The 20938-nt window shown below is 45.0% G+C and overlaps 1 protein-coding gene across 1 annotated transcript in view; it reads left to right on the top strand.

The window, feature by feature from the left end:
* VIT (vitrin) overlaps positions 1–20938 on the top strand; it is a 105134-nt gene that overhangs the window by 35241 nt on the left and 48955 nt on the right. Inside the window, exons 4-6 of the mRNA XM_043604176.1 lie at positions 8474–8630; positions 14833–14966; positions 20030–20107. Of these exons, the coding sequence (XP_043460111.1) occupies positions 8474–8630; positions 14833–14966; positions 20030–20107 (369 nt within the window). The remainder of the gene's footprint in view (positions 1–8473; positions 8631–14832; positions 14967–20029; positions 20108–20938) is intronic.

The raw sequence follows: 20938 nt of genomic DNA, 5'->3' as shown, positions 1-20938 counted from the left end.
CTTAGAGGCACCTCAGTGGTAGACATAGTCAGTACAAACCTATTCAAGCAGTTGCTAACAAATGACCAAAATGTGGGGGCATTTTTCTCAATTGTTGTAGGCTACAAATAATTATTGAAGGGTTCGGGTATATTCATAAGACTCTTCTCCTAAGGCAGTCACTGTACTTTATGAATTTTAATTGCTAACTTCATCTATGTGTAGATTCCACATTCAAAAAAGAGCCTAGTCTTCAACTCATGAACATTTCAGGCCACACTGTAACAAACACATCATATGTTTCCCCTTAAATTATGTCCACCAGCATCTCTGGAACAATCCCTGCCAGGCAGTGTCTGTAAAGGAGGGAAAAAATCTTTTAAGTTATCAAGTCTCCTCCATGGCTTTTCTACCTGTAAGGAAGCCCCAGAAGAGCCTCAGAAGCAATGGCTTCCGTTAAAAGTGGGTTCAGGCGAGATGGTATCACACAGGTGAGAGCCATGATCAGCTCCATGCAACATGTTACCAGCCATCCATCCTGCAGAGTCCCTGACTTCAGTGAGCACCCAATCTTGTAGAAGATAAAATTAAATTATGCAAAGGTGAGACCTCCTGGACCTAATTCCCACTGCCACACACACACTAAACGAGTTTATATGGCTCCTATGTGCACTACACTTCCTCTGCTCTGTACTTATCCCACATTCTTAGAAGAGCTTTTTTATAGAGTCTGTCTTGCCATCTAGATCAAAAGCAACATGAAGACTCATTGAGTGCTCATTGAGTATTTGTTGAATGGATGGACAAATGAACAACAAAAACAACATCCAAAACCCACTATAAAATAAAGCAAAATGTGGCAAATGATTACATAAGAATAACAAGGGATGTATGAATAAGATTCATACTGGGGCGCCTGGGTGGCTCAGTCGGTTAAACGTCCGACTTCGGCTCAGGTCATGATCTCGCGGTCCGTGAGTTCAGGCCCTGCGTCGGGCTCCGTGCTGACAGCTCGGAGCCTGGAGCCTGTTTCAGAGTCTGGGTCTCCCTCTCTCTCTCTGACCCTCCCCCGTTCATGCTCTGTCTCTGTCTCAAAAATAAATAAACGTTAAAAAAAATTTTTTAAAAGATTCATACTGCTTTGATGAAGAAGCATTCGAGGTAGGACACGAACTGAAAGTAGGGCAGAGGTATGTGGGAGGGTTTTCTAGGTAGACTAAGCCCAGACATCCTGGAGAAAAAGTGGAAGATGATGTCAGGAAACAGTGAGTGATGCGGTCGGTTTAAGTGTGGGGGAGTCATGGGAGATGCAGCTGGGAAATGGGTTAGGACTAGACAAGGCCAGGTGGAGAAGCTTTGTTCTTTGCCATTCATTAGATGATGGGGACCCTCAGAGTTTCCTGAGCTGTCTACACAATGAAGACAACAATCAGTAGGATAAGTAACAGTGAGATATTCTCCAGGGCAGTAAAGCTACATTCTGAAATATTTCCATTACATTGAGTCTGTTAAAATAGTCTTAACTTGCAGTGAAATGTACAACCTTTAATCCACGTGGTTCTTTCCAATAAGTTAACCTTAATACCTTGTAAGGCATGGAAAGATTTTTGCAATCAACCTTGAAAGGTTGATGATTCCCAGAGGTACTGCCTTGGGCATGAAGAGGTAATTGTTCTGGGATTTGGTTATTTAGTGCATTGGACACTGATGAAGAGACAGCTCTGGGTGGTTGTCAGATTTGGGCAGAACACACACACACAGCTTCCCGAGTAGGCTCACGTGTTGTTAGCTGTAGCAACTTGTGAGTAACCTTCAGTGCTTGCTTGCTTCTTAGACACCTGGTACCAACACCAGTGTGTTCTCCACACAGAATGGTGTGTGCGCCCTTTCTCAGACCACGAAACAGGAAGAGGATTCACTTTCTAGCCCTCCTTCTGAGGTGGGAGTGAGAAGGGAGGTGCACTCTCTGTGTTGCAGATTTTTAGTTGAGCAAACTCTACCATGGCACTTGTCAGAAATAGCAGGAAAACAATGGGATAAATGCACAGATGAGTGCACGCACGCACGCGCGCGCACACACACACACATTTTCAAGAAATATTCACCCACTGGTGGTTGTCAGTGACCTCTGAGTTCAGGAAAACCCTTAGGATTAGATTAGGGAAGAGTAATTTAATTCTTTCTCTCAGTTACGGAAGAAGTAAACAGGTGGAAGCGGCAAAACTTTGGCTTTAGAGCCAGAGACCTGAGTGCGGGTCCTACCTCTGCCACTTACTTAGTACTTGGGCTTGGGCAAGTCAACTCACTTCTCTGAAATGTAGAAATAATATACCTCTCAAGGTTTTGTAGGGTTCAAGTGAAAGAAAAAATGTGTATTAGAGTCCTTTGAAAACTAAAAATAGGTTATTTTTAGAGACACAAACTTTTGCAGCTGCCCAAAAGCTGTGTTGCCACAGATAGATTAACCTCTGTTCTCCAGTCACTCCTTCATCACTGTCCTTCCATAGAATATGGAAGCCTGGTTAGAAGGACCAACCTTTACAGAGTTCTTAAGAAGTGCTTAAAGCTTGAGCTTGGAGTTACCTGTTGAGGCACATGCTCTCTACTGGGTTTGCCTTTGTAAACAATTTCCATCACATGCCTTATGTTTCCCTCCAGTGTCGCTTGATATAGTCTTCTTAAGGAATCTTTTATGACCAAAGGAAAATATTTTTAACCCCAAGGCTTTACATCTTGGCAAAAGCTTGTCTCAGGGAAAATGTGGCATAGTGTTAGAATCAGACATTTTAGAGTTCAAATCCAGCCCCACCACTAACTAATGCTGTCATTCCATCATCTAGAGTGATGTCGTCCCAGTGTTAGCTTGGCCACCATGGATCCTCAGATGCCAGATTAAACCTGTATAAATACCAGTTCTATAATCTTTTAAAAATCCTGGAGCATTCCCCATGATTTCTGGAGAATCTGCAATGAACTTCCTGATTTCTCTACCTAGTCACTCCTGTGTTGCAATGGCCTTCCTGTTCCACCCTGCCCTGTGATTCAGCTACTTTACTAACTTGTACAAGAAACTTCCCTGCATCTGATGTTTTATCATATTTTGGAGCTTTTACTATGGACTTTCCAGGATCAACAGAAGGGGTCATCTTGTAGAGCATAAAATTTTCTGCTAACACCTCATTTCACCCTCGCTCTCTCTCCCTTACCATCTCATGCCCCTACCTCCCTCTCAAGCCCCTTTTACACATAGATGCTTCTCCTTGCCTCTCTGAAGAGTTCAGCCCACACACAGGTCCTTGGAAGCTCAGCCTCTATCCCGAGTAGGCTTATCAATAAATTTCTTCTGAAAAAAAAGCTATTGTACAGTCCTGGAAAGAGGGCTAGCAAAAACAATTTATGACATCTTGGTTATGGCAGGATTATTAATTCATCTAGTCCCCATGTGATTTGACCCCTGCTGACCTCCCAGTCTGTATCAGAGATCTCTCTCTCCCTCCTCCACTGTTCTCTACACACACTGGCCTCCTTTATATTCTTCAAACCACCAAGCCCATTCCCACATCAGAGTTTTTGTACTGGCTCTTCTTTCTGTCTGAAGGCTCCTTCTTCTAGGCTTTTGTTGCCTAGCACATTCTCATCACCGAGTAACAGTGGTAGGAGATTAAGTAGACAGGAGTACAGGGACCAAGTCCTTTGGGCCTTGTAGGCCATCTCAAGGAGCTTGGACATTATCCTAAGGGCAATAAGAAGCCAATGAGGGTTTTAATCAGGAAACTGATGAAATGTGATTACATTTTTTTCTAAGAATCACCCTGAGTCTCCAATGGGGAAAGCTTGGGGCAAAGGGTGGGCAACATGGAAGGAAGAAGACAAGATAGGTGGCTATTATGTTAATAGTCCAGACAGGAAATGTTGGTGACTTGGACCAAGATGGAGGTAGAGAGAAATAGCAGATTTGGAAATAAAACTAATAAGATTTGCTAATGGACCAGTTCATTCATTCATCCATTCATTCACTCAGCAGACATTTTTGATCAGCAGTAAACAAAGCAGACAAGAATCCCTACTTTTGTGGAATATATATTCCAGGAGGTAGATGAAGATCTGACTGAAACTGGGGCCTTGACAAGTAGTAACATTTACACAGATATAAGAAAGAGGGTTCCGGGTGTGGGAAATGATACAAGCCAAGTTTGCAAGATGACATGCATTTGAAAAGTGCCAGGAGCAATATTGGCGAGCCCAGAAGTCCTGTGGAGGGGATTGGGAAAGGGCTTAAGGATTCTGAAATTTGTCCACGGGCAGCAAAATAGTATTGATGGTTTTTGCCCAAAGATTCAAGGTGGTCAAGGACCGTTTAAGAAAAATGGGCAAGAATGCTTTGCAAAAGAAGTCACTACCAAGGAAGGATGCACATGATCTGGTCACTGGGCATGAGGATCAAGGAGACAGTTCATCTTCAAATTTTATTTAAAGGTCATTTTTATTTCATTAATGTTTTTGCATAATGATCTTAAAAATAGGACTTTGCTTGAGTTCAATAGCACAGTCTAACAAATTTCATATTCAGTTTCAAATTTCTAACAAATCAAATTTCACATCAAAACTGTTTATACATAAGTGCTTTTATGTTATAATAATTCCTCCTCATAAGCTGCCAGGAGGCAACCTTACAAAGGGCTTCTCTTAACTGATTAGGAAACCTATCTGTTTTCCAGAAGCAATGTAGCTCACCTGGGATCAGTGAAAAGATGAATATAAAACAAGTATTCCGTTTGATTTGGTCTGCTATGTGATTGGTGTATTGTATGCGATATTACCCAGTCTGATAACCCATCACCTGATCCGTTGTTAGATCAGGCAGAAGACCTACCTCTAGTATTCCTGTGTTGTATGAAATAGTGACTCAGACAGTACCAGTTTTGCCCAGGGACCCGCTGAGATCCATACAGCAAACACAGGACCTCAGTGAGCAGCAACTAAAGTTCATCTCTCAGTTCTAATCATCTGGGTTGTAAGCGGTTCCCTGTTGCCTATGGCTGGTGCCAAGGACCTCCAGGAAGAAATCTTGGTGGATTCTGCAATGCTCTCATGTGAGCTCTGTCAGTGAAAGTGATAGTGACCATGAGAAAGCAAGGTAACCTAAAGGCATCCTACTAGGGAGAAGAAGAGTACATGGCCAAGGAACAGGTCTCTGTGCAAAGGTTCCACCCAAGCAGTTCTGGACAATCCTAGCATCTCTGTGGCTTCAGCCCCGGGTTCCCTCACCACCATGGCACCTGTCTACTCTGGAAGGACCGGGAGAGGCTCTCGTCTTGCTTTCTTCAAACGTTGCTGGCAGTAAACCTTTTGATGACTTCTAGGTTATCCCCTGAGGTTGACAGTGGGGAAGCAGCGCGCACTGCCAACCCCCCTCACCAGGCATTTGCCAAAGGTCTTCCTCCTCCCCTCAGACCTGAGGATGATACTTCCTGAGCTGCCTTAATTTTGTCTTGTCCTCTTAAGGAAGTCTTAGTTCTGCACGGTTGAGATAAAACCCAGAGAAGGGTGAAGGGAGATACGAAAATGAATCTGAACAACAAAAGAGAAAGAAAAAGGAAAGGAAAACCTAAGCTGTAAGATCAGAGTGGTTCAAAAGTATTCAGAGGAAATGCAAAGAGAAATCACTTCCTTTGGGCTATAAGTGGATGGATGAAAGATTCTTCGAGGTTACAAGAAAACAGACTACTTCACAAATAACTGGGGGAATACTTTAAAGAACCAAACTGTGGTTTCTATACTCAAAGAAAAGTGGCCCCCAAAATGCAAATGGCCGCTTCTTCCTGAGGCTGGATTCAGACATTACACTTCCCAGTGATTTGGGCAATTACTTTTAATTAGCTCACTCTCTCCAGCTTAATTTTCTGTACAAATTTAACAAATATTTGACCTTTAGCCACACTTTGCCATTGCACTCTGTTTTTCCAAAGTACATGAGCATATGTGCTTGATTTCATTTTTCCCTGCTATGGGTTGAGTTAATTCACTGATTTTGCTAATCCAATTGGGTGCAGTTAAAACAGAGCTTATTTAGGGCACTTCCAGGCCTTTGTAAAAAATGAAACAAACACCCCTTGAGGGAAAGGGGAACTTGATTAGCAGGAAGCAAAATATTCCCATGTGACATTCCCCCCTCCCCACTTGTCTTTTTAAAACAACTATTTCATGGAAAATCCTTTGCGTGTGTTGTGTATACCTTAAAGTCTTTCAATAGCGTTGATCACTGTGTAATACTCAGGCAATAAGCTTCCAGATATACCCCCATTTATTCCACTCCAGAAGATTTGGGTTGGCCTACAGGAGAGCCAAAGTCACATCCACATTAAATCCCAGTTCGCAGAGCTGGTCACCTCCTGGTTCAAATCCCTAAGAACCAAGAAGGCATGCTTCGGTTTTGTGTCCATGCAAAGGAGCAGATGCATTTGGGGGTGGGGAAGTGGTGTGCGGAAGGGAGGAGAGCCGAACACGTCCACTTACGCCCAGGGATCAATTAACTAATTTAAGGAGACACTACACTGGCGTCTTCAGCCCTCAAATTGCTTACAAAAGAAAAAAAAAAGATATTCTGAGACTCAAAATAGTAAATTCAGACTTGAGTATCGGGATTTAAGAGAATGAAAGATAAAAGGAAAATAGCTTTGGAGAGGAGGCAACCTGTGGTAGGGAGAAGAAAACCACAGGCTGTTCTGAGCACAGCACTCCGCTTCTTAACCTAGACCACAAATTGTTTTAGCCTGTGATCAGACTCAGCCCCCCCACCCCCCGGGGGAGGAGGGCTTCCGATATCGTCTGGGAGGAGCTTAGGAAAAGAGCAGAAGTTCTAACATCAGTTTTCTCTTCAGTCTGAGAGAAATGCAACTCTGCTCCATTCAGGTACATAAGGGTTAAAAGAGAGAGAGTTGGGGGGGGGGGGTAGTTTTGGGTACAGCTGGAAGCCATTAACAACTCTGAGACCATCTCAGTAACCCAGGGAGAGGGTGGGTGGCCTGGCAGAGATCCTGGCTCCATGCATGTCCTCACCGACTCTTAGCCCTGGGCGGGGCTTGATTCTACCTCCCACCCAATGGAGAAATCTCGTCTTCAACTCTTTAGTCCCTGCTTGTATACTTCAGCTCACGCACCGCTTCACAAGGCAGCCCATTCCTTCAAGGACAGCCTCGATCACTGGAAGGTTCTTCTTTGCAAAATTTGCCTCTATGGAAAGTCGCTCCTTCAGTTCTAGCTTGGTCCTCTGGTGTCCTAGCACACACCAGCCCTACATGTGAAGACGGCAATCACTTGTCGCCTCCGAATTCTCACCTTCTTGTGGCCAGACAACCCGTTCTGCCAGCCAGCCCTCCCACCTGATGGTTTACAGACACCTCCTGAGCCTCTGCCTATTTTTTGAACTATGCTCGTGTTTCAGAATCCCTTCTGGGGACCAGGGCCCTGAACGGAATACATTTCCCAGCTGCAAGGGCACCAGTATAGTATCATCCAGGAGACCTTGTCCTTCAGAGTTTCTGAGGGAAATTTCTCCAAGGAAGATGCAGCTACATCCCCTTTTAGTTGCTGCCCCTGGAGAACCTACCTCACCTCGTTCCCAGACAAGCTTTCGGCTCTAGAACACTTGCCTGATGGATGGTGCTAGTCTGGCAATGGCTGTCACAAAGCCAGAGAAGGACAAAGGAGACAGGAAAGACTGAGCTTCCCCTGGCTGCTCTGCAGAGGGGATTGGGGTGGGGGGGGGGGAGGATCCTAGTTTTCCATCATGTGTTGAGGCAGATGAGTAAATATCACTATCATCTTGAGCCCGGACCTAGGACCCCTGTCTAGGACCACGACCTAAGATCTCTTCCATTATCTGTCTCCCCTGCCCAGAAACCTTCCACTGTGTCCCACCTCCTGCACAGAACACAAGCCCTCAAGCCTCCTGACCCGGCCCAGCGCCGCCCCCCCCAATCCCCACCTTCCCACCCGGCTCCAGTACAGAGCCTCTGATGCATCAGGCCGCCTGGCCCTAGCCCGTGCTCCCTCATCTACCCTCCCTGAAATACCTTCCCTGTGGCCCGAAAGGTCGTCTGACAGTTCCCTCTTTTCCCGAACTAGCTCCAGAGCATCTGAAAAGCCAGTGTTCCCCAGTCATGGACCCACAATGACATTGCTGACCCCCCCGCCCCACCCTGGAGGTGGGTCTTTTCCCAGAGTTCTCCTCTTCAATTGTCTGAATAAGCACAAGAATCCACCTCTGTTTTTGCTCTCAGCAGGTTAAATGCGGTGGATGGTCACTGTTGTTCTTTTAGCCTGAGGAATGTCCTAATTATATCTTTGCTTTCATTATATGGAGAGGACCCGGGGTCGGCCCAGGCCCTGGCTTTTAGAGATTAAGTAAATGATCATGTATGACCTGACAGAGCCACCCAGTGTATAAGCTGATACCCCTAGGTGTCATTTTGGCCTCATTTTGCTTTCCCAGCTGTGCCTCAGATCAACTGTGATGTCAAAGCCGGAAAGATCATCAATCCTGAGTTCGTTGTGAAATGCCCAGCAGGGTGCCAAGACCCCAAATACCACGTTTATGGCACGGACATCTACGCATCTTACTCAAGCGTGTGCAGTGCTGCGATTCACAGGTGGGTAGCTCCACGGGGCTTAACAACCAGCACCCAGGCTGTGGGCAGGGCTCCCCCCCACCCCCCACCCCTCCCACCCCCTGCCATGCAGGGCCGCCTGCTTTAGCAAACGAGACTCTACAAATGTAACCGAGCATCCTGTATTTCGTGTGGCAACCCTATCCCCTGGGATTAGGCAGAGGCCAAGCATGGCCCCAAGTCTCCTTTCACAGCCCTCCGGGAAAAGAACTGACTTCATGGGACGGGGAGAATTCTACTCTCTCACGTTCGTGACAAGGGAGCCACAGTTCTCGGTGACGTGAAGCATGTTTTTTCTACCTGTACGTGCTGAACAAGGCAATAATCGGGATGGGACTAAGCAAGGCACAGAAGTGTAGAGAAGAAGTGTCACAGCCGTGGCGATGGCCTGGAGACAAGTAGAACAGGACACGTGAGAAGGAGGGTGGCAGGTGGCACTGCTTGGTCAACTGTCCTCCAGGAAGGAGGACAGGAAGCATGACATGTTTTGAACTAAGTCACTGCCTAAATGAGGAGAGGCAAAAGTGACCTTCACAGAATCCTCATCCTTCTTTCTTTTTTTAAGTTTGTTTATTTTGAGTGAGAGCGCGCGCGCAACCAGGGGAAGAGCAGAGAGAGTGGGAAAGAGACTCCCCAGCAGGCTCCGTGCTGTCAGCGCAGAGCCCCGCGTGGGGCTGGAACTCACCAACTGTGAGATCATGACCTGAGCCGAAACCGAGAGTCAGCCACGTGACCGAGTGAGCCACCCAGGCGCCCCGAAACGCTCGTAACCTCTTTTGCTCAGGCTGCGAGTCCAAACACAGGGGAATGCGTGTCCACGCAGCGCCTTTGACAAAAAGGCCAATGTGTCTGGGTCAAGCGCCTCACCTGTGTCACCTTATTTAATCCTCACAGTTCCCAACGCCGTGGCTGCTACTACCGTCCACATCTTGAGAGAGAGAGAGAGAGAGAGAGAGAGAGAGAGAGGCAGACTAGATTTTCTAAAGCCACACTGTTAGAAAGTACCCGCGTGGGGACTGGCACCTAAGTCCAGCTCTTAACTACCACTCTGAGACTGCTTTGAGATGCGGCCCCTGAGTCAGTGCTCGGCCACCGGATGCCGGATGAAGTTTCTGAATCAGTCAGGCTTCTGTATCTTTTTCCTTCCTGCACACCGGTCAGGTGATAGTGCCGTCGTATCTCTGCCAGACAGAGGGGCAAAGATGTAAAATTCACTCCCTTTGAAGGTGTGTCGTCAGCAGCTTTTCAGAAATTTGGGGAAGCAGCAAAAGCAAAGTCTATGTGTAAAATAAGACTTAAGAATTACTGGAAGAGTCTGTTGGCTGGCCTCTTTTCCCCGCCACTGCGGGGGGATGATGAGCTGATTTTCCGATGGGAAAAGGACTACAAACGCTCTATTACGGAGAACTAGTGAAACATTCAAGAGAAACAATACCAGGGGCGCGTGGGGGGCTCAGTCGGTTGAGTGTCTGACTCTTGATTTCAGCTCAGGTCATGATCTCGCAGTTCGTGAGATCAAGCCCCGCGTGGGGCTCCTTCTGCTGACAGCACGGAGCCTGCTTGGGATTCTCTCTCTCCCTCTCTCTCTGTCCCTCCCCCACTCATGCTGCTCTCTCTCTCTCTCTCTCAAAATGGGTAAATAAACTTAAAAAAAAAAGGGACAGAAACTACACCAAACACTATTTCTTAACGCCAGACCATGAAAAAAAAAATTTCGCTTTCACTCTGAAATAAATCTCCTGCAAAAAGAGGCACACAAATCTACACACACATGCATATGCATGAATGCACACGTGCGTGCTCCAACATGTGTGCTTGCACGTATGTGCATGCACACCCACATCCCCACACACGTGCATGCCCAGTCAGCTCCAGCGCCATTGGCCCTCTCCAGGCTGTGTCTGTGTGGACACAGGGTCCGCTGCAGAGGCCGAGCCTGTCTTCGCGTTGCCTGTATTTTCCCATCTGTGATCCAGATGGTTGGCACTCTGCTCCCTCTGGCATTTGCTGGATCTCTCTTGCCTTTCCATGCTTCCCATGCAGGACAGAGTCACACGAGTTCATTCAACCTCACAAAGATGTCATCGTAATCACAGTAATCCCTTGCGCTAAGATTCCCTCCTTCCAGCATCATCTCGACCCTGAGGCTGCGGTTAACATCCCCAATTGCTACAAGAGGAGCTGAGAAATAGGGAAGCTAATTAAGTTGCTAGTTAGTTGCTAATTCAGGATTAGACCTCATGTCCCCTGACTTCCAGTCCAGAGCCCAGGTGACATATGTACATAAGAACAGGGGCAGGGGTCCCAGCATTGCTTAATGTACAAGTGAGGATGTGAGGTAGATGTAGACTTTGGACCAGTAAGAGTTGAGAATGGCTTTATGATGGATGGAGACCCCACTGGGGAGAAAATAAGAAGGGTTTTGACAAGGACCAGGACTCAGCAATCCCAATTTTGGGGGTTGGAGAGTAGGAAAGAACGTGGGGAGAGAATACAGAGGAGGGTAGAGGGGCGGAGGAGAAGAGCTTGAATGTTTCAGAACACAAGATTTGCTACTTGAACCGAGTGCCATTGTAGTTTTCTGGACCAGTGTCTGATCTAGTGCGAAACTACTCAGAAACTATTCAGAAACTGTCCCTGGGGAGGATGAATGGAGACCTTAAGGGAGAACAGATAGGAGTTTTTTGATACTCTCAGTTTTGTTTTTCACAAACAGAATGAGTCTGTCTTCATAAGGCAGGATTTAGGACCTAGAACATGAGTAGAAAGTACACACGGGTCCTCCCATATTATCCCTTCAGAGTCCCCACGGTCAGAACTGGGAAGCTGGAGAGAGCATACTTTGGTTTAGAAATTCAGATTTAGCGTTAGAATTTAATATTAATACAATATATCATAATCAGATGTCTTATTATGAATGGCTCCCTTGATTCTGTCAACCCAAAGGGATAATGAACACACTGGAGGCATCATATTTCGGCTCAATCTTGTCCCGAACTAACCTCTATACATAGAGTAGGACCAAGTGCCAGGGAGGGGGAAGATTTCTGCCCAATGGGGTGATGAGGAGGCCATCCCCATGCAGAGTACTCTTCATGCTGATTTTTTTAAATGTTTATTTTTGAGAGAGAGAGAGAGAGAGAGAGAGAGAGAGAGAGAGAGACAAGAGCATGAGTGGGGAGGGGCCAAAGAGAGAAGGAGACACAGAATGTGAGGCAGGCTCCAGGCTCTGAGCACAGAGCCGGACACGAAGATTGAACTTGTGAACCATGAGATCATGACCCGAACTGACGTCAGACGCTTAACTGACTGAGCCACCCAGGCGCCCCTCTTCATGCTGATTTCTGACCAGAGGCCCGCCCTGAGAATGGCAGCTGTTCAAAACGGCCCTTTTCTCTGAACCACGCAGCTGACCCTCAGCGTAGCCCAATCCCTGGATACCAGGGATAGGGAAGAGAAGGCCATGCCCAGTACCATGCAGGGCATCTAAGGAATGCAAAGAAGTAAAACTGTTTTGCTCTTTTGGAGAATATTTACGAGGTGCCTATCTCTGAGTGAGGATAGAAATGAGGGCACATGTACATAAATTCTCCAAAGTACCATGACTCCCATCTGCTTCATAAGCAAAACCACAGCCTCTTTCAGGCTGTCTCTCTTCTCTAGTGTCTCCTACAGTGGTCAAGTCTCTAGTGCATTCCATCTCCGTGGACTACTAGCACCTGTAGTTCACAGACCATTGACCTCTCCGGTATCCACTCTTCTCTAGAATATCTGGGAAGATCCACATCCTCCAGTTAAGTCCACTGCCAGGGTCAGGCATCAGTCTGGTCTGCAACAGGGAAATCTCAGGAACACACCCTAGCTGGGTATCACATCTTCCCCAAAGTCTAGGTTTTCAGCCTTACCTCACCCTCACAAGGGATATCAGTAGGCCTGTCCAGCTTGAGACCACCCCCGCCCCCACCCTTCCCATCTCCTTGAACAGCCTGAGGGAAGCTCAACACAGACCCCCCCTTCGCTTGCTTCCCTTACTTCTAGGTGGCAGCTACTGTTCTTCTCTTTTTAATTTTTTTTTAAATTTATTTATTTTTGAGAAACCAAGACGAAGTGTGAGCGAGGGAGGGGCAGAGAGAGGAGGAGACACAGAATCTGAAGCAGGCTCCAGGCTCTGAGCTGTCAGCACAGAGCCTGATGCAGGGCTCGAACCCGCAAACTGTGAGATCATGACCTGAGCCGAAGTCGGACGCTCAATCGACTGAGGCGCCCAGGTGCCCCTGTTCTTCTGACTCTTAAACAGGAGCAAATGCACGCACACACACATTTCCTGAATACACTGGAGTATGAAACCAAGGGCAGAATAATTTCTTGGGAAGAAAATAAAAACATAAGTGTTATTGTGATTTCTAATTCCCTCATTAATTATAAGTAAAAGGAGCATGGGATAATTTTTTTAATAACTAGAATTTTCAGCCGCACCAGAGCTGTGCTGGTAAATGTTTAACAACCAGCTCCTCAAACGCAGGGGTAATTCTGATTTTACCAGCTTCTGTGGCATAAATACTCCCACTGTGGCTGAGTCAAGCTACGGTGGGAAGCGAACCAACTCCCACGATCCTGAAAAGTTAACAACTGGCTTTCCTAGTGGCACACCACTGACAGGCCTTCCAGCACAGAAGCCTAAAACACTGCCTTTTCCATATGAACATTTCTAATCTGGTTGGGAGACAAAAGCAACTCAAGAAATTTTTAGAAGATGGCCCAAGACCAAATACGATCAGAGTCTCGGTTGTGAGACAAGATTCTAAGGCATCGTTAGGAAGGGATGCCGCAAAGTCTTTCCAGAATCTCTGGAGAGAAGAAAGGGTTGGGCACTGAGCAACACAGGCCTTGTCAGGCGGAAGTGGGAGCTGGTTTTCCAGAGCAAAAGAGCAGGAGGAGCAGACAGGGGAGTGGGAACCAGGTGCTCTGTCCGGGGAGCCGAGACCAGCTTAGCCACAGCTGGAATTGGTGAGGTAACAGATCCTGAGCCCCGGAGAGAAAGGAGGGCAGGGTTGCAAAGATTTGGAAAGATGAGGAGTTTGGTGCCTGTGCTTTTGGACTCTCAGAGGCAACTGTGACCAAGCGAGACCGACCCGGGATTCCAGGTCAGCGAGACCTGGGTTCAAATCCCTGCCTTGCCAATTTACTAGTTACAAAATCTGTTCTGAGTCACTCCGCTGGTCCAAGCCCAATTCTGTGAAATGGGAACAACAGCACTGCCTCTATGCCACAAGTCAGGGGTTTGCTGGGTGGACCCAGTGAGATACCATACATGAGAATGATTTTAAATCAATTAAGTGCTCCACATGTCAAGTACTATTATCACTATCTTTCCTTCTGGGTCATTGAGCAGGTAAGTCTTGAAACTTGTTGGTTCATGAAGGTGGGAGGGCAGGAAATGGCAACTCTAACTCCTGGAGGGAAGGGAGGGTGTTGATGAGAACAAATCTAAGTGCTTTTTTAGTTCCCTCTGTGCCATAAATCACAGATACCCACAGGAGCCATTTTTGGCTCTGGGGCAAGGAAATGACAATGTGAAGTGATTCCGAGGAAGCAGAATGGGACCCCTGCTTCACATACAAGCCAAGAGGTATATATGTCAGTCACTGTTACATCAGGATCTAAAACCTTCAAAATCCTAGAAATTAAAGAAACAATTTCTAGTCCTTCAGGACTCTTTTTAGTGAGTTCAGTATAGCCACGCACCTTCCTTCCCTTGCTCAAAATAAAAGGAATAATTTGCTTGGTAAAAGTTCATGGCCACCCTCCGAAACAACTGGACTCATTCTGTGATGTCACAAAACCAAACTGGAAATTGTCAGAAGTTTTACTCAAAAGATCTAGTTAGAATGAGCAAACCAAGGAAGAGAAATTTGAGGCATGGTGGCAAACAGAAATTGCTGCCCAATGGAACAAGCAGGTTCTGTAATAAGAAAGAGAAGCATATCTGACCTGGGAGGTCAGATGCTGGGCCATGGGATGAAGGCACCCTTCTTGGGGGATGGACTGAAGGTGAGGATAAACCTTTTCTTAATCTCACTCTTTCATATCTTCAAATAAAGATGGAGGCTACTTTGATATCAGTCTGTTGACTGTGTCAAAGAATATTTTTCTGTTCTTCAATTTTTTTTTTTTCTCTTCATAGTGGTGTGCTTGATAATTCAGGAGGGAAAATACTTGTTCGGAAAGTTGCCGGGCAATCTGGCTATAAGGGGAGTTATTCCAATGGTGTCCAGTCATTGTCCCTGCCACGCTGGAGAGAGTCCTTCATTGTCTCAGGTACGCCCACACACTGGAGAAACACAGCCCTACCCAGGCACTTGGCTTAAGTGACCTCATGGGATGAAATGTATTCTTTTCAATGTCCTATTGGTTTTAGTTTATGGCCCAACTCATTTCATAAAAGTCTGAAGCATTATCTCTTCTGATAATTAGGATCATGAAACAATAAATTATAATTACAGTGATAAATCACTACAAAGTCTGGAAATATTAAAAGGCTCCAATTTCTCATTTTAAACACACTGCAGCTATCCATAAATCCAATCAAACTTTTAATGAAATGAATTACATTTAATAACTTCGGTTTTGAACTACTCCTTTAGTTAGGCCAAATATGTCTCATATCTAGAACCTCATTCCTTGATATTTGTGGTAAATGGAAAGGGATATAGGCTCTTATAGAACTGAGCTGCAATTTTGAGATTTCTTTTTATTTAATTGATTGTTTCACTCGTTGGTCCTTGCTATCTAGCTCCTTAGGATTTTTGTGGATAACATTTTCACTCTTTTCCTCCCTCTTCCAATGAGGTAATGTCAATGAGCTAATGACAAGTGTGATTTCACGGGAAAAAAGGTGACCTAGTATCTGTATTATCATGACCCTCCCTTTCCTATTATTGTGAATTCCGCAACCTTTTGTTTGAAACTTTTTTAATTGAAAGAATAGTACGATGAATATCCACATTCCCTTCACCTAGCAACATTTGCTTTATTAACCTACTTATCTACATTTTGCTCTAAACCATGTGAAAATAAGCTGCAGGCATCATGACACTTTATCTCTCAATACTTCTGCACACATCTGGTAAAAACAAGATTTTCCTAATAACCACAATACCAATACCACACCTAAAACATTAACATTGGTACAATTATGTTATCTAACAAATAGTTCTTCCTCAACAGTATCCAGTTATCTTAGTCTTCATAGGAATTTCTTCCTCCTCCTCCTTTTCTCTCCTTCCCTCCTCTCTCCCTCCCTGTCTCCCTGTCTCCCTGTCTCCTCCCTCCCTCCCTCCCTTCCTTCCTTCCAGATCCACAGTCTAATAAATAATAAAAATCATCCATTGCCTTTAGTTGTCATGTCTATTAACTCTCCAATAATCTAAAACTATCTACCACCACACTACCTTTTTTTTTGTCATGAATGACAGTGACATTTTTGAAGTTCCAGCCAGTTGTCCAGTACTGTGTCTCCCAGTCTGGACCGACCACAAACATGTCCAGCCATGTCCTCATGATTGGATTCAAGTTACATATTTTGCCAAGATTACTACATAGGTAGTATCATAGCATATGCATTGTGCTTTATCACAGTGGTCATATCAGAAAACACAATAATGTCAGTTTATCCAGTTGTCGGTGATGCTAAACTGGACTGCTTGGATACTTTACAGTATCTCTCCATGGTAGAGATACTTTGTAACGAATAAGCAATCTGTAGGGAGATACTTCAAATCAGCATGAATAGCTCATTCCCCAACAAATTCATCCAATGGTTTAACATCCATTGATGATCCTGGCACTAGCAAGAATTACACTAGAATTTGCAAAATTATAATTGTTCTAATTCTGTCATTCCTTCCACATTTGTTAGCAAGTTTTCTTACATAAAGAAGAGGGTTTTTTCCCTCTCTGCACACCTGTTTTTTTAAGTACCACCAGGGAGTCATGGATTGTTTTTGAAAATATGTTATAATCCATTATCACCATTATTATTTTCTTAATTTAACATACAGTGTTGTCGTGGCTTCAGGAGTAGAACCCAGTGTTTCATCTCTTACATGACACCCAGTACTCATCTCAAAAAGTGCCCTCCTTCATGCCTGTCACCCATCTAATCTATTCCCCTACCCACCACCCTTCAAGCAACCCTCAGTTTGTTCTCTGTATTTAAGAGTCTCTTATGGTTTGCCTCCTTCTGTGTTTTTATATAATTTTTCCTTCCTTTTCACTATGTTTATCTGTCGTGTTTCTCAAATTCCACATGTGAGTGAAATCATCTGATATCTTTCTCTGGATTATTCCACTTAGCATAATACCCTCTAATTCCATCCACATTGCTGCAAATGGCAAGATTTCCTCCTTTTTCATCGCTGAGTAGTATTCCATTGTATGTATATGTGTATGTATGTGTGTGTCCATTCATCAATTGATGGAAATTTGCGCTCTTTCCATAATTTGGCTATCATTATTCTTTTTGATGCTCAAGTTTTCCAAATTCAGCCAGTGGGAGCCCTTTGGGCTTTTTTGGCACGTCCTCATTGGTGTTTGAGCACAACATAGTGTTCTATCCTTGTGTTGTACTTGGCCTTATGCTGGGCCTTGCATATCCCATTTTCTTCAAAGAGGTTTCACATGATTTTAAACTATATTCTAGCAAAGCTTCTGGCATGCCATCAAGATTAGGAATCTTGAAACTCTCCTGAGGAGCCACCTGTGGAAGACCACCCAAAGCAAGGAAAAGAAAAATGTTTCATAATATAGTAGGTCTTCCCATCTGGATGGTGTTCTGGTACCTTTATGCATCCCATGCCCCAACTCCTACTATCCTCCATTGATCAGAGTTGGTTTTTTTCAGAGTTTTAATAGAACTACAAACAGACCTTTTAGGATTCTTCACAACTTGAGCAATCCCTGTTTCCTCTTGCCTGCAGAATTCTGCAGCCTAGGGTTCAAATTAAACTGGCTTCTATGTCAGGTAGTGGAAAGTCATCAACCACAGTGCCGTGAGAATTCAGAACAGGGGCCATATGAAAATGCTAATAGCTAGACTACAAATTTGTCAAGTATATAGAGAAATGTAATCCCCACATAGGTGTTTACCAGGTAGCTCCTGGCTAAATAAGAGTGTTTCCATCTTAAATGCATAGCCTGCAATTCAAGAATCCCCAACAGAGGTTTAAAGGAAAAATTAACTCCAAGAGAGTAGAGATGTTTTGGGTTTTTTAGATGAAAATCAGTCTACTGAGATTATTCCCTACAAACTCAACTTCCATGTCCCCTCATTTCACCTAGTGACATTTAACCAAAACACTTTTTGCCAATTATAACAAACATTGGTGCTTCTGCAATGAGTAGGAATCTCTTTCGAATGGGTGACTTGGGGGGGCAACACTGGCCAGCAGCCAAGCCGCGCTCCCCACTATCTGGGAGCTCAAGGCCACCAACTTCAGCTGGATGGTGTCAGAATCCTCCTCTGAAGGCTCCGGTGCCTCCATGACCTTCTTATTTTTAATTTTCACGCATCGCTGTGCTCCTTTAGTTAATTCACTTTGGTGGGCTGGGATGGAAGCAGACGATAGGATATGCCTTTTTGGTCAGCACAGTCTTTTGGCGGTCCGTGGATAGGAATGGTCAGAGAGGGACTGCCTAATACTGCCCATTTGTTCTTTGATCCACATTTCAGAAAACTGAGCTCATGCTCCTTTTCCTTCTGAATAGAAGCAGGAAAAGCCATAGGATTTTAAATGTGAGAACAGTAAACCGATGAAGACCATGTCTGTGCAGTCCCCTCTGTTGATCAAGTGAGGCCAACGGCCATAGGGCCCTCCCTGGGCCCGAAATAACCTCAATCACAATTTGGAAGAGGCCCAGTCAAGGGCAGGGGACCTGGAAAACTCTGTTCCCAGGGGACTTTAATGGGATAAAATAACTCAGTCAGCCCAAACATTTTGCCTCATCCCCACTTCGAGTGATATTTATAGACCATACCAGCAGAGAACCTTTGCATCTCTCTGGTAATACATGGTTCCAGAACATTTTAACCTCTTTTTTTCATTAGGCCCCTACAACTTAATATATAGTAAGTTGGTCCATATCATTGTCCCTATTTTCTGAATGAGAAAAATGAGAGTCTCAGAGGTTGAGGCAGAGAATACATGGCAAATACAAACACAAACGTAGATGTTCTCATTCCCAGTTCCAGGTCCTTTCTGAGACCCCATCATTCTGGTTGCTTCACGGCTCTACAACCTTTTGTGTCAGTATGGCTTTTGGCAAGAATCGTGCACTAGATTCTGCTCTGCCGCTCGGGCTCTCCATTCAGTACTCCTCCCCATCTCGTCCCCAAGCCCGTCCTATAAAACTATTTCCTTAGATTGAGATTTAAAATTCTTTCACTGTCCGATGCAAATATTAGATACCAGGTAGGACCCCTCTTAAGGGTATTTGAAATTGTAACAGAGATCTAAGCATGATCGAATAAATACTAATTGATCATCTCCTACATACCAGCCACCGCTTGAGGCGGTGTCTCAACGGTTACCAAGTGAGACAAATCCCCAGTCTCCAGGGAGATTCCACCTTCCAAGTGACACTGTCCACCTCATTGCGGGGCAAAACTCCTGTGTGGAATTCTAGGCATCATTTCCTGGCGGAGGAAGGCTTTAGACGCAACAGCCTTTCCCGGGCAATTTCCAGTCCTATCAGGCTTGGTACTTGCTTACCCAGCTCCGATCACCTCATCGTTATTCTTTTTTATGCCTCCTTTGTTTTCCCTGATACATATTAACATTCCTTCTCCTCACCTGGCCTCTAAACTTTCTTTCCCTAGGTGGGCAACAAATGCTTATTTTGAAAACTACTTCTAGGTTTCTTTAGTGCCATGGAATTCAAATGGATCCCACAGGGTCCGTGAAAGGGGGAAAGAGCCATTCATGCACAGCCAGCTTGTGACCAGAGCTCTGGAGCATCCAGAAGGAGAGCACGGGGAGTGCTTTTACATTCATCTACTGACCTAATTAAACATTCAGCACCACACATATGAAAACCTTAGCTCACATGTCACATCTTCATGGGCAGAACGAGGGTTGCTAATGTTAACTCTGAGTCACAGAGATATTATTGCTTCCTTTCTAATATTAATAAAACACAGGCTATACAGGAAAACAAAACCTCACTTGACTTTCTTATTGTAATCAGCAGTTCAGCTTGGTGGGGGAGACCACGGATTTATTGAACTCAAGAGAGATCAATAGGAAAGAGGGAATCAGCATACCAGAATAGAACCATCTAAAACTTCTAGCTCTACAAATAAATTATTTGTTTCTTTTTTGCAGAAGGTAAACCCCAAAAGGGTGTAACCTACCCATCGGCGCTCACATATTCATCATCTAAAAGCCCTGCTGCGAAAACAGGCAAGTGTTCATATGTGATTTCATCTAAATATTCTGAGTTTGTAAACACGTGTTTTAGGAGGTAGTGTAGAAATTAACATCTGGTCAAGCTCCACTGATGCTAGCAATATTTTCACCAATGCCAGAAACGTGGCCCCAGAAATCAAGGGGATCAGATGGCTGGGGCTGAAGAGTAAGGCTTCAGTTTTTGGTTTTGGTTTTCGAGTTCCAAGATGATCTCTATGTTTTGTAATCTTCATTCACAATGGTTGTTGCCTTGAATTGTATTGTTACTTTAGAAGATGACAGGACATTCTGTCTAGAAATGTTCCCTGGCAGATGAAAGGGGAAAAGCTGCCTCTTACTAGGTATGAAATGAAGGGAAGCAAAAAGGATGGTGTTAACAGAAAACAACTAATAGAAATAACCCAAGCCAAAGATACAGTGTTTATGAGGTTGTGCGTCATGTGAACCACAAAGGGAGCACAGATAGACTTCAGGTCAGGAAAATACCTTTTTCTAGGTTTTTGTGTCAAGGGAGAACTAGGCTATGCGTTATTGTGTCTTTGGGGGCACTTTGATTTCCCACACAAAGAGAAGGGATAAACATCCCTTTCCAACATAAACACAAAAGGGACACTTGGGGTCTTGCCCAGCTTCTAGAGGAGGCACTCTTTGAAGTTATAGTCTCTGGGCACCTGGGTGGCTCAGTCAGTTGAGTGTCTGACTCGTGGTTTCAGCTCAGGTCGTGATCTCACGGTTTGTGGGTTCGAGCCCAACATCAGGCTCTGCACTGACAGCGTGGAGCCTGCTTGAGATTCTCTGTCTCCCTCTCTGTGCACCTCCCCCACT

Source organism: Prionailurus bengalensis, chromosome A3 (genome assembly GCF_016509475.1).
Source record: "Prionailurus bengalensis isolate Pbe53 chromosome A3, Fcat_Pben_1.1_paternal_pri, whole genome shotgun sequence".
Lineage (NCBI taxonomy): Eukaryota > Metazoa > Chordata > Mammalia > Carnivora > Felidae > Prionailurus > Prionailurus bengalensis.
This window is presented reverse-complemented; position numbering and strand designations above follow the sequence as displayed.